Source organism: Centruroides sculpturatus, unplaced genomic scaffold, assembly GCF_000671375.1.
Source record: "Centruroides sculpturatus isolate CEXI.00-Female unplaced genomic scaffold, Cexi_2.0 scaffold1383, whole genome shotgun sequence".
NCBI classification, from domain to species: Eukaryota; Metazoa; Arthropoda; class Arachnida; order Scorpiones; family Buthidae; genus Centruroides; species Centruroides sculpturatus.
The window spans coordinates 157,860-172,833 of NW_019385663.1; the positions used below are offsets into that span (position 1 = coordinate 157,860).

Genomic DNA, 14,974 nt, shown 5'->3' on the forward strand with positions numbered 1-14,974 from the left:
GATCTGGTTACTACCATAATGATTATCTCCACAGAATGTGGGTGTGTGGTCACTCTTAGCTTCATTTCTCCCCATAGACCTTACTGGCATGGGTGTCCCTACCAGGAGCTTGTGCTCCAGCCTGCATTGCCCTATGGATCTGTAAAACTACTGGGCTCTCCCACCACGACCAGGTGGTGACCACGGGAGAGTTATTATTATTATTATTATTATATAGTAATTATACATCATTTAGAGTTTCAGAAAAGTTAATATCTTTTTTAATTCTTACAGTTTTATATAATCTTCAAGTTCGTTTTTGTAATCAAAATGCTATTTATACATACTGTGGTAAGTGTATTTTTGTTATTTGTTTGTTAATTTTATTGTTTTATTTTTTGTTTCTATGAAAAATGAAGTAAAATTTTTTAGGTATAACTAAATATTAAACTGATTATTATAGATACAGATATAATCAGATTTTCCTGAAAGTTTAACAACTCAAGTGCAAACTTCTTGTGAAGAAGACATAACATGTATTAGAGTATTTAACTAAATAATTTTTTAAAAGATGTTTTGAAAAAGTTAAAAAGTATAGAAGTGATACATTTACATTAATATTATTTATCTCATCTTTTTTGTTTCATAAGAAATGTTTTTATATTATAATACATTTGACTACCAGAATCCAAATAATAATTTTCTGCTCCAAAAATTTTTAATATTTGTTACATTGAAGAAACATACATATTTTTAAATAAAATAAACATAATTATGATGATTGTATTTTATGATGATATTATAATTAACAACTTTCATTTATAAAAATAATATTTTAAATGGAAAATGTAAATTTTTATCAACAAGAGAAGATTTGATTTTATATGTTTTATATGTTAATCCTGAAAGCTGTCATATTAAACTAAAAAAAGTTTATAGCTTTTCAAATAAATAAAATTTAAAATGAGTGTTCTTTATCCTTTATTTCAGAATAAAATTAATTGGAAATATAATATGCAAACTTATAGGTCACATTGCAGTTCATTTTCGACTGACATTTAAATTATACCAGTCAAAAGGCAAATAATGTGTTTTTTTTTTTTCATTAGATATCAACTTATTTGAAGCAGATTCATCCTCTCTCTCTCTTTCTCATATTTTTTCCCCTCTACTCATCTAATGGATTTCACATTTTCAAAATATATCATTAAAATAGCTACCAAAATTTCAAAATTTGCACAATGGTCATATTTATGATTATTATTATTTTTATTATACAGTATAAAAAATTTTTGATTATCTGAATATATGAAAAGTTATTATATTTCTTGGTAGGTATTGTCCTTGTTGCGATTAATCCTTATGAAGAATTACCAATATATGGAAATGATACGATTTTTGCATATCGAGGCCAAGCGATGGGAGATCTGGATCCTCATATTTTTGCTGTGGCAGAAGAAGCATATACACAAATGGAAAGGTATGCAATATGTATTTTAATAAAATATGCATAGGTTAATTAAATTAAGTGAAGTCCTTAATAAAATAAGTTAATGATTTTATTTGCTTTCAAAAAGTTACAAACAGTGTAATATAATGAAATTGTGTAAAAGTTGGGACCCAAATAATAGTAAATCAAAAAACAGAACTGCTTGCTTTTAAAACAAAAAGTATTTATTATGAAATATTTTTGATGTACTGTTTGCCATCTTCAGCATTAAATGTGGAGTAGAGTTAATGGAATAAAACATCTTTTAAAGTAACAGTGTTGGTAATAGAATTTTAGAGCAAGAATACTTAAACAAAAAATTTATAATTTTTTTTTTATTCAACAAAGTTTAGCAATAATACTTTTTCTCTCTATTATACTTGCTATTGTTGTTTTTACTATTTCTACTATACCTGTTTGGAGAACAAAGGAAATTTTATAAAACCATTGTTCAATTCATGAAAACCACAACATGCTTGTTGTTTTATTTAATAAAATGCTTTCTTCTATTTACAGTGGTTAACCTTCCATTTTTCAGAAGAATTAATGTTACAGACAAAGATTCGTGTGTTAGTAGGAGTTGCAAGTGTGTATAAAATTTTAAAGGTTTATAAACAAGAATGTTATTACATTAGTACTACAACTTGCACCATAAAGTCAAGAATAATGTAACAGAGTAAAGATATTTTCATTTTTTTTTTATTTGATGGTCATCATTTTTCCTTATGGGGATCAGAGTCATCCTTGTCCCACTATCACACCAAAGGAGGATGATTCTTTAATTTTTCTATAATTTTAACATGCAAACATGTATTCGTACAAACAATTTTTTAAAATAACACTTAGGATTATGACATCATTCCTGCCCCTAACCTTTACATCAATATCCTTCTTGCGAAGGTCTGTAGGTCCTTAATGAGGTGTCTGTTCCGTAGCATTCGATTCGTTCTGTTGTTGATGTAAGGTTGAGATCTCTATTCTTTCTCTCTCGTATTTTCTGCATTTTAAAAGTAAGCGGTCTAGATCCTGAATTTGTTCACCACACTCACAGGTTGCGGTTTGTCTTTTGCCAATACGTTGCAATTGCAGTGACTTGTATATAATTGGCTGGTTAGGTGGTTGACTGGTAGCCAACGAAGATCTTTCATATGTTCTTCCACACTTGGCAATAGCCAGAATGTGTGTCTTTCCTTGTCTGAGTTTGTCCAGTTCTCTTGCCATTCCACGAGTGTTTCATTACATATTATGTTTTTGGTCCCAGAAATAGGGATTTTATTGAAATCGATTTCTGTTAAGTGGGCATCCTCTTTGGCCAATAGGTCTGTCCTTTCGTTGCCTATTCACCCATCTGAATTTTATGTTAAAATTGCTTTCCTTTATCATTGATTTGACATTTATGGCCATTACATTATTAATAGAAAACTGCTGTAATGTGCTGATTGCAGACTTACTATCTGTGTTGATTATGATGCAGTCAGTTATGTAGGCTGAGATCACCCACTTGACTGCTTCTTCAATTGCCAACAGTTCAGCTTGGTACGCTGAACATTGGTTCTTAAGTCTATAGTTTCCTTTGTGGATTTGATTGTCGTCATACATTGCCACAAAAGCAGCTCCCACTCCTTCATTTATCTTTGAACCGTCCGTGAACAGTTCAATATCCCCTCTTTCATTTTCTCTAGCTATGCCTATAGATTTTCGATTGTACTGACTTGGCAGTGTTGCTGCTGTTGGCTTTAAGTCCATATCTGCCTTTGTAAATTCTATTCCATTTATTGATATGTTTTTCCCCTTTTACAGTTGTAGATGGTGGCTTTCTCTTTAATTATTAAGTTGATTGGTGGGGTTCCCATCACCACTTGTAGAGTTTCGGTAGATGTGGTGCGATAGGCCTTAGTTAGTTTTAGTAGTGCACATCTTTGTGTGCTGTACAACTTCTTCTTAATACTCTCTTTACTGACTGCCTGATGCCAGGCAGCTGCTCCATACATTATATGTGGAATGAAGGCTCCTTTATAGATCACTTCAATAACTTTGTGGCCAAGGCCCCAAGTAGCTTTAGCTACTCTCACTAGGGCATTAAACATGTTTGTACACCTGTCTCTAATTGTTATCACATGTGGGAGCCATGCCAGCCTTTTATCCAGGGTAATGCCTAAATATTTTAATTGCTTTTCTACGTTAATGCTTTTGCTCCTCATTCTTATTGTCAGAGTCCTCTTATAAAGGTCCTTTCCAAAATACAATTGCCCTTGTTTTCTTTGGGTTTTACGAGAGCTTTGGGTTTTACGAGAGTTTTGCTCTCCTATCTCCTGAATTTTACCTAGCACTTGTTCACCTTTTAGTTTCATTTCTCTACGAGAATTTGCTCCAAAGATCACAATTCTATCATCTGCATATGCTAGTTCTATTATGTCCAAATGTTTGTTTATTCTAAGGAATTGGACATATGTCAGATTCCAAAACAATGGTCCAGAATTGGACCTTTGAGGGCAACCTCTATTTAATTCTCTACTTATATTTGCCCTATTTGTGTTATATATAATTCTTCGATTATGTAGATAATCCTTCACTATGTAGTAAATATTTTCAGGACAGCCAGCTTCCCTTAAAGATTGGAGAATAAGGGGCCACTATGTGTGGTCAAATGCCCCCTTTATATCAAGACTGATGGTGCAACAATACTTATTTTCTGTCAGTGTTCATTCTATTCCATCCACCACTTTGCTTATTATATCATCAGTACTCTTACTAGGAATCCATACTGTTTATCACTTAGGAACTGTTTGTCTATAAGCTGAGTCATTATTCTTTGGCTTATTAAAAAGTTGAATACTTTGCCTAGCATCAGTAATAGACTAATTGGCCTATAGCTTTTTGCTATGCTCTTGTCTACATCATCTCCTTTTGGGATAATGACCAGCTTTGTCTCCTTCCATATTGATGGGAAGAACCTGTAATGGAGGCATAAGTTGTACATTGCTGTCATATAGTTTGGGTCTGTCTCCCAAACTTTATAAACAATTTCTACCACAATCCCATCTGGCCCAGGAGTTTTGCTGGGCTTGAGTCTGTATATAGCATTCTCTGCCTCTTTTGCTAGTGAACTCTGGGTTCACTACATTCCTGTATTCTGCTTCTCCACTTTTTCTTATGCACTTTTGATTTGGTTTGTCTGTCTCCTGATTATCTGGAGGAAAGAATGTGTCCATTAAGCTTTTTACTGTACTCTCAACTCCTTTTGTGTATGTTTCACCATTTCTTATTGATGTCAAGAAGGTGGGAGTTTTAAGCTTGCCGGCGCAAGCCTTATAGAGAAAGCCCCCATTGCTTTGTGGTGCTCTCTGTATAAAATGCTCTCCATGATTTGAGTTTTCTCATTTTTATCATTGCTTTGTAAACTTTGCTGTTGTTCAGATACTCCCTTCTCTTTGCCTTTCTCTCAATTTCGTTTTGGGCTCTCTGGTAATGCCTTTATAATCGATTGTTTTTCTTCCTCATTTTGGTTAAATCATTACTCCACTAGGGAACTATACCCTGACCTTCCTCTTTTTAGGGATGCTCTCCTTGCAGGCTGCAAGGAGGGTTTCCCGAAAGTTACTTACTATTTCCTCTGCTTCATATTTGTTTTTGCAGTTGTTCAATTTCTCAAGATCCATGGTTCATCATATTTTTGTCTGGAAGAGCAGCCAGTTGGCTCTGTTAGTACCATAGAAGATGCTCTCTTCGCTATCCACTTCATCTGAGACTCCAACTTCTAAGAAGATGTAACTGTGGTCACTAAGACTGCATAGTGAAGAGACTTTCCAGGATTTAACTTGCTGTAGTGCACTACTATTGCATATCGTGAGGTCAATCCAGCTCTGACTATTGGTGATCAAACATTGGCAGCGAATTAGGCTGTTTTAATAGGTGCAGATTGTTTGCGCTTGCAAACTCTAGTATTTGCTCAGCCCTTTCATTATTTTCCAGATCCCTTCAGAGTTCAGAGTGGGTATTCAGATCTCTGCAAATAATGATATGCTTATTCCTAAAGCGATTAATCACTTCTTCTATTTTGTTAAGAATTGGGCCAAGATCCTTAGTTATTGGGCAATATACACTTAGGAACAGATAGTTCTTTTCATTGTTTCCTGCTTCAAAACAGGTTACGAACTTGTTATTTAGCTCATTGTAGAAAACCACTGGAATGTTCAGGCAGCTTATTACCACTGCTGTTGGACAGTAGTCCCTATTGTAGAGCGATCTGTATGTTGTTCTCAGGCATGCTAGTGTCCCTCTGTAAAAGTAGGGTTCCTGAAGCAATGCCATATCTACTTTTTCTAGAGTTTTACACAACACTGATGTCCCACTTATCGATCTTTGGACGTTAATCTGTACTATTCTCATCCATCTATCTTTTGTCTGACTTATGTCGTTATTTGCCATAGTCCATCTTAGTGATAAGCATTTTTCTAACTTTCTGTACGAGTGGACGTTATGGCTTGTATTCTTCAATTTTTCCCTCTTACAATTCATACACTCTATTTTATCTTTTCTATTACATTATTTGTATTTGTGGTTGAGACTACATTGGCTACAGGTAGGCCCTTTATCTTTGCAATCCTTTACAATGTGCCCAATCTGACAGCACTGGTAACACTGTGTGACAGAGATGTAATCTTCAACACTACATCTGGACCAAATCAGGTTAATCTTTTTGTTTTGGATGATCAGTCTTCTAGTTGCTGGAGTAACCTCCAGTACCCAGTTTATTGTATTCTTATTTTTATTTCCAAATTAGAATTTTATTTCAGTTTGCTTGCGAAACTCTTCCACAGTCAGGTTTATGTTAATTGCTTCATTTTGTTCATATGAGCATTCTATAATCTTGTCTATCAGGATATACATCACTATCCTGGGTTTTCTCCTAAGAGGTTCCCGTGTTTTTAATCCAGTTTTAACTTCTATTACTTTCTTAAGCTTTATCTTTTCTTCATTTGTTGCTACCTCAATGGTGACTCCACCTCTCCTTAACTTTCTAACTGCTTGGATTCCAATGTCTATTGACTTTGGGTTGATGTTCTTATTCAGCTTTTCTTTCGTGTTCTCTGCATCCTCGTTTCTCTTTCTGGCTTGACAAGGATTATTTGTTTCTTAGGCTTCGGGCTTCTCTTTGCCACTTCTTGTGCATAAGTTGGCCCGGCTTGGCTCCTGGACTCCAGAATTGTGTCAATTTTCTTCTGTAGATTCTCCACCGTAGCTTGCAGCAGGTCCCTGGTCTTCTTGCACTACAGATCGATGATCCTGTCCATCTGTGCACATTTTCATTCATTAGTTTAATTGTACATTTAAAACAAGGTACAAAGTCCTGCCCCGCAGTGAGCATTACAGGAACATATCCGTTACATAGTTCCACCGAGTTACAGTATGCACTAATGAACAAAGCAAAGTGAAAAGAAAAATTTAAAATAAATAAATAAATAAAAATAAAAACACACTGACAATAAAAGACCCAAACAAAATATGCAGTAGCTTGCTGCAGCATATAACAGATTACTTATCTGCAGGAATATTTTCGCAAATTAAGGTCGCAGTAAATACAATAATTCTGACAAAGTGTTTAACAGAATTTATCCCATGCAGAAAATTTGTAAGACAAAGATTTGAGAATCCCATGAGTCCATATATAATATGCGTACAAGTAAAAAAAAAAAAAAAAACAAAGTCCACACAGCTAGTAATTGTAAGTATCAATTCCAACACTTTAAACCCAAAAACAGAGAAAGATGATGAAGCTTACATATTTCTTACAGTCAGCAAACACAAATGTATATAGAGAAGTGATGATCTGCTTGTATTAGTTGTTGTGCTAAGGAGCACTATGAATTAAACAATTTGTGTCCTGTAGAGGATTCCATAATTATTAAGGTAAGTAGTCAGCTGTCTTAATATATAAGGCTTTTGCTTTAATGTAGAGTGGACACTCCTTATCCAATGTGTTATGTTCACGTTTATCTAGGCCACTCCTCAAACAATTAGCACATTTAGGCTTTTCACTTTTCTTTGTACATGTCTTAAACAAATGATCATCACCACAATGGCTACAAACTTTCTTTGGTGATGGGCAACTTGCCACCAAATGTACAAAAGCAAGACATTTGTAGCACTGTCGTACAGGGAAAAAATCATAAACCTTGCATGTTTTCCACTGAACATAAAAATATCCTTGTTTTTTAGTCATTGCCCTAACCTCCGGTGACATCTCTAATACCCACGATAAAAACTCGTCATTTCTCTGTTTGATTGAAAATCGAATGTTTAAAACCTTTTTAAACTCCTCCATAGTGTACTTCTGTGAAAAAATATTCTGTTCAAGCAAGTATTCTAGTAGGTCCTCTTTGGTAACTGAGTTCGGGACTGAAGTCACTTTCATAAGAGGAAGACGCCATCTTGCGTTTCGTGCCTTTAATCCTTCTATTTTGTCTAATTGTTCCTGAAAATATTCAGCCTCTTCTCTGAAAGGAAAATCAACAGCAATTCCACCCTTGTTAATCTTATGAATACGCTTGACAGGCACCTTATGCAATCTTTGATCAAAAGAATTAGTGAGCAGTGTCTTAGTCTCTTCTGATGTGCTCTCTTTATTATCATTGTAAACTGGAACAGTGTATATTGGTAACGAGGACTCCTTTTCAGACTGTGTATTCTTCAAAGAATTAAGATCGCATTATAAAATATCTCTATATGACAGAGCAGTAGTCCCTTGAGAACCTTCCACCCCTAAAAGTGGAGGTTTTTCTAAGTCACAAATAGTCTGTTTCACTTCCTGAATAGCATCTAAATTTTTGTCACTCTGAGCAACAAGCAGCTGTTTGACATCCTCTTTCGTTGCCAACAAATCAAATTTCTGAAGCAGGAAATCTGATATGGAATTTTTCCTAATTACCTCTTCGGCACTCTTCACTAAGGTAATAAATTTATCTGTAATAAATCTAATATGTTCCTCGGTACCCAATTGCCCTTTTGGGTTATTACGGAAATATCTCTTTAAATCCTGAATGGCTTCCTCAGATTCCTCCAGAAATTCTTCAATAGCCATCACTGAGTATAATAACTTCTAAAATTAATAATTTTCAAAAAAAAAAATAATATGAAGAAAGAACATACGACTTCCGGTAAAAATTCTGGAATCTTCTATGGACCATTACTATGGCGACAGTCGTTGTAGAAGAATGTTGAAAATTTTAAAAGTATTCAGTTTTCAAAAACTAATAACTTTGCGAAAAATTGTCGTATGTTGAAAAACTTAACAGATTCTTAATCCACACGGAAAATGCTATCCAGAAATATATAACACTTAGAGCTTAAAGTAAAAATTTCAGCAAAAACTCAATTCGAATACAGAGCAAAATTTTCCTGCATCCATTGACTAAGCCGTTTAGCGCCCTCCATCTGTGCACAGACAAAAGTCATGTGTTTTTCCATGTCTATTCTGCAACCACTGTGTGTGGTCATATATTCTATTATTTCTTCACAGATTCTTTTCACCACTTTCACCTGATCTTTCTCCAGTAGGATTTCCCATCTCTCCGTGCAACAACACCTCGTCATCAGAGTCCAAGATGTGGGCCTTTTGGCTGACATAGTCCTGAAAAGGACTGTTTGTGATCAAGCTACTTGCTGGCAGGACCTCATGTAGGTAAGACTATGCTTCCCCTTGGATCATAATAAGCGTTTAAAAAGAGCAAGACAAAAATGCAGCAAAAATTGCCAAAAAAAAAAATAGTCAAAAGGCTCGCAAAACTCAATACAAATCAATGGGGCACCCTGCCCAGAGTAAAGATATTATTGATAAGAAAGATTCTATAAAGTTGTCTACTTTTTTCAAAACTAGTAAATATAAAGGTTTTTGGAATTTAACCCTTCACCATTGCCATCTTGTTTACATTTATTTTGTAATCTGTCCTAAGGCAATATAGGTCAGTCAGGCGATATTATTTTAAAAATTTATCAAAAATCAAATTATCATTATATTCATATGAAAAAAATCACTTACATTTATTAATATCGTTAGTTTTAAATATATTTTTCAATATATTTTATTAGAAAAATTTATAAGGAAAAAAATAATATATCAGAACTGACATTTAAACTTGATAATTTGTAACTTTTTGTCAAAATTAATATTGTTTAGTTACCTAGATTTTTGCTGATACTGAGCCAGAAAGACATAGAATATTGTTTTGTACAACTCTATATAACACTTATGCATGTACGTTTATTCGTTGTGAAATTATTGCACATTATATCAAACATTTGTTTGAAATGAAAACTTTATTCTGCTATCAACTAATATAATGAACTAATATACTTTATTCACTTCATATTGAACAAGAATATAAATTTTTGTAATAAACATGTGATTACCAGAAGTAATACATGTAACATTTGCTAATATTTTAGATTAAAATATAAAATATATAAAATGTCAGAACTGAAGTCTGGAGTCTAAAAAGAGTGGAGTGTCAAGAACTGTGCTCATCATAGAAACCAAGGAAGAGATAATAGGCAAGATAGAGAGTGGGCAAATGATGTCTGATGTTGCTAGGCAGTGTGGCTTGAACTTGTCTACAATAGGCACACTCTTGACTAAGAAGGATATAATCAAGAACACTCAAGCAGCTAAAGGAGTAATGAAAATCACTTCTGAGAAACAAAGAACATTTAAGTGCTCATAATGGAACCTGAAACTGATCTCAGAAGAAACTCAGTAAGATATGTTTTCTTCTGAGAAAGATGAAAGAGGACCAATGAAACATCTTTTGAAGAAGTGGGAGGATGTCAACAGTGTCTTAGAATAGCATTCAAACCAGGTTGATGTTAATAGGCTTGGAGATCTCTACAATGACAATGCTATTAATTACTTATGAAAAATCGTGAAGAAGAGAGTAAAGCAATTGACATTGTACAGATTCTTCAATGTGCAACAAGTGGAAAAAACATGACTAATAAAAATGCAAGACTGTGTAAATACGTGTGTTTATTATTACATATAAATGAACTTAGTAAGAAAGTATATAAATTTTTATTTATTTTTTGGGATTTCCAGAATGAATTAATCAAATTCCCATATAAATCTATGATAAATCAATAATCGGTTAACGAACAATTTGGATAGTGAACACAATCTTGGAATGAATTAAGTTCATTAACCAATCATCCATGATTGACCACCTTCAAAGTTGCTAAACTATTGATGTGTTCTAGATAAACCGAGCTTCTTAGGTGCAATTTACAGAATTCAGTTTTTGGAACATGCAAGGCCAACACATTGAACCATATTTGTAATTGAATCATAATAAAAACTATTATCAATTGTTACCTTTTGTTTTCTTTACTATCTTATTTACTCCACATACATTGCCATTTTCTCCTTGGTGGCAAAAATCTAAAGTGAAAACTTTTATTACAGAAATCAAAATTCCATTGTATCTAAACAGTACATACAAGGTCTGTTCAAAAAGTATCGGACCTTTGGTCGGTAAAAATAAATTTATTTACTTTGAGGTACAAAACCCCAATCCCTTTCAAAGTAGTCTCCTTGGTAATGTATACACTTCTCCCAGCGTTCCTGCCATTGCTGGAAACACTGCTGGAACGCATCTTTTGGAATGGCCATCAGCCGCTCCGTCGGATTTTGCACGATGTCTTCTCTCGACTAAATTCGGGTTCCTTTTAGCGGCATATTCAGCTTGGGAAATAGCCAAAGGTCACACGGAGCCATATGGGGAGAGTACGGAGTGTGGCGAACCACAGGAGTGTTATGTTTGGCGACGAAAGCCCGAATCAGATGCGCAGAATGGGCGGATGCGTTATCACGATGGAGCTGCCAAGTTTTGATCGACCACAGATCCGGTCGTTTGCGTCGCACTGTATCGGAAAGACGACGAAGGACCTCCTGGTAGTACTCCTTTGCGATGGTTTGGCCTTGTGGTGCGTACTCACGACACACCACCCCACGAGAGTCGAAAAAACTGTCAACATGACCTTTGATATTGCTGCGGACCTGCCGCGCTTTTTTTGGCCTCGAGGATCGTCCCCGAAAGCCTGCTGAATTTTGCGAATGGTTTACGCTCGGGTATCGCCAGGTTTTTGGCAAAATTTGATGTAATATCGCTGCTCACGTTGTTCAGTCATTTTCCAGCTTAGTGGAATCTGACGAGAGCGCACTACATGACCTCACTCATAGGCCGATTGCCAACGACTGACGCTTCCTGCAGGCGGGAAAAAATTCAGGGCTGTGCATGACTGTCCCCTCCACAACTCCACCGAAGGAGGCCTCTCGCGCATCATTGGTTTACGCGAAAAAAAAAAGGTCCGATACTTTTTGAACAGACCTTGTATACCAATATTGGTTGAGTTTGGCTGAAATTGGTTGATTTTATATACTCAAGCTCAAAACTCTCTACTTTAATTATGGCCACCCCTATATATTCCCTTGCATTAGAAATTGTTTCGACATTTGCATAAAACAAAGAGCAAATTTAATGACCCTTGTATAAGTTTTGTAATGCTGATTTTCCAGCTGCTTTTTAATGAAATTGGATTACAAATGATTTTCTGATAAGACCATGTCAGACTGTATGGGACTGAGTTTTTAATTTCTTTTCATGCAATAGTAACCAAAGAACCCAATAGGAACAAACTTTGTGATATCCCCAATTCTTCATCATCTTTTTCACACACAGTGATCAATTCTAAAATCATCTACAATTTCTATGAATGTAGCACATCAAGAGAAAATGTTGATTTTTCTCTTATGAAAGCATCAATTTTGTTGATTTTTATTAGAAGCAGTCTACAGATTAAAAATGTGGGACTGATCAGTGATGCTGTTTTATAATATGTTTAACTCCATTGTCTGATTATCTAACACTGCAAACACACATACTACCCAAATATGCATCTTTCAGTCTTTGATGAATATTAACTGCGGAAATTTTCTCCTTAATGAGAAATGCAGTCACTGTACACTGTTAAAATAACATGCTTTGCCCGTCATTTTCTCATGTTGTTTCCACATGGATAATATGAGTGATATCATTCATATTGCAGAGTAAGATAACAGTTATTACTACTCAAATATACATTCTTTTGTTGCAAATTATTTATTCACAATAAAAACACAAATTAAACCAAATTCCAGTAAGAAATCTGAAATGTGGTTTAATTTGTGTTTTGTAGTTCATTATTGACCATTACTTATAATACAATTCTAGTACTTTATCAGGAATAATTGGCAAAATATTTGCATGTCTGGAAATGTTTGATACATAACACAAAAGTGTAAGGCTTGTAATCATATTTAAGTTTTAACACAAATGATTCTTTTTTCAGTTATGTTTATTTTTGTTTTGTTTTATGTTTGTATTTTCATATTGTTATACTCTACTATTTTATTTATTAATTTCTAAAGAGTTTTAAGATTTTGGGTTTAATTTAGAAAACTTCATTTTGAATATTAATATATTGTGTTTTGTGAAATTGAATTGTATTTGTTTTGTATCTGAAGATGATTTAAGAGCTAAAAATATCTTTTATAAACTTCCTCACTTCTAAAGATATAAAAAACACAACATGCACTGTTGTAAGCAAGTTTTTTTGAAGTCGTAATTTATTTCTGATATTTTGTTTTTAGGGAAAATGAAAATCAATCTATTATTGTTAGTGGAGAATCTGGAGCTGGAAAAACAGTTTCCGCGAAGTATGCTATGAGATATTTTGCAACAGTTGGCGGTTCTTCAACAGAAACACAAATAGAAAAGAAAGTTCTTGCATCAAATCCCATAATGGAGGTAAAATTTTGTTTGTATTATAATTTGCAATTATGATCATATACTAAATAGAGTAAGTACAAACAAAAAAAAATTGATAAATATCAGATTATATATAATAATTAGCAATTTTAATGAATAGAATAAAAACTATTAAAATTTTTTTTAAGTTTAAAGAATGTAGTGCATAACAGTATTCTTCAAAACTTGTATATAGTGCTGAATATCAAGTGTTTAGGGTAACTCATACCTCTGGATACTGATTTAATAGATTTTGTGTATGTGAAAAAATCATAAATGAGCAAAATTTAAAAAATGATCAGAAAATATTTTCTATAATTTCATTTTTTTACTTTTTAATTTAATGTTTTTCTATTGAATTATAATTTTCAATTTAAAAAATTAATTTTGAAAACTAAAATTTTTAATTAATTAAAATTATTAATTAGAAAAAGGTATCTTATTAGAATTGACAAACTATTAAGTTTTAAATAAAATGTTTAATTAAATAAAAAAAACTTTATCTTGTTATTAATCCACAACTGTTAAACTATATAACTTCATAAAGGGGGGAAAGGTAATTCGCAGGATTTATTAATGAATATTAAATTTAAAAATCTGTTACAAAAGTATTAATTGATTAAATTAGTCCTTTAAGTTTTTCAAATTTATTAAAATATTAATGAACTGGAAGAAAATTCACCAGAAAGTAGGTTTTTTGTTATGACAATCAAAATTACCATTAACATAAAAATTGAAAAAATGATGAATGGTATCATTTAATTTATTTATTACTACAATTATTTATGTTCATTTTTAACAAAATGAACATAAATAATTGTTCATAAATTTAAAAAACACCTAATAATATGATATAGATGAAATTTTTTCTGAAATATTATAACTTTATCCAAACTGCTTACAATCTTAACACCCTGAATTTGAGGACAGATGCTAATAAACTAGTCTAAAAATAAAAACAAAGTACAAAATGAACATAAATAATTGTAACTTAAATGATACCATTTGTCATTTTTCAATTTTTGTTTTAATGGTAATTTTGATTGTCATAACAAAAAGAATCTAATTTCTGATTAACAAAGTTAGCATGTAATTTTAAGTTTAAAAATTATCTGTAACTGTCAGTAAAAGAATTAAATGTGTGTATTAATTGTTGGAATGTTACAATAAAAAAAAGACATATAGTGTGATCGTGATTTATTTCGTATGATTTGAAAATATTATCATCTTATAATGCAAAAGAAAAACAAATAAGTCTTATTGCATATGTAAAAATTAAAATTAATGCAATAATTACCTGAAGTTAATCTCTAAATCTAGCAATGAAAAAGTCAGTGAATGACACTTCTATTAGTAGTAGTGTATAGTAGCAGTGTATAGTAGAAATATAAATATCTATATTACACAAGTAGCTTTCAGTTGACTTTTTAAAGAAATTTTTTCATACAGTACATATAAGTTTTGTTGCAAATTTTATTTAACTTTACCTTCTTTATGTCCATAAATTAGTTCTTTTTATTTGACATAAATCAACTAATTGTTTAAGTTGATAATTATCTATACAAGGATGAATCTTTTGGAATTTTAGTATCTTTGTATGTTGTGTGAAATCTTGTTTATGCATGCTCTCCTGAATGTAACTTCCACATAAAACATACTTACTAATAAA

The 14,974-nt window shown here is 32.8% G+C and overlaps 1 protein-coding gene across 1 annotated transcript in view; it reads left to right on the plus strand.

Moving 5' to 3' along the window:
• Positions 1-14,974, plus strand: part of LOC111641005 (unconventional myosin-Va-like) — a 91,564-nt gene that overhangs the window by 58,227 nt on the left and 18,363 nt on the right. Inside the window, exons 4-6 of the mRNA XM_023387113.1 lie at positions 274-330; positions 1,315-1,459; positions 13,149-13,305. Coding sequence (XP_023242881.1) covers positions 274-330; positions 1,315-1,459; positions 13,149-13,305 — 359 coding nt within the window. The remainder of the gene's footprint in view (positions 1-273; positions 331-1,314; positions 1,460-13,148; positions 13,306-14,974) is intronic.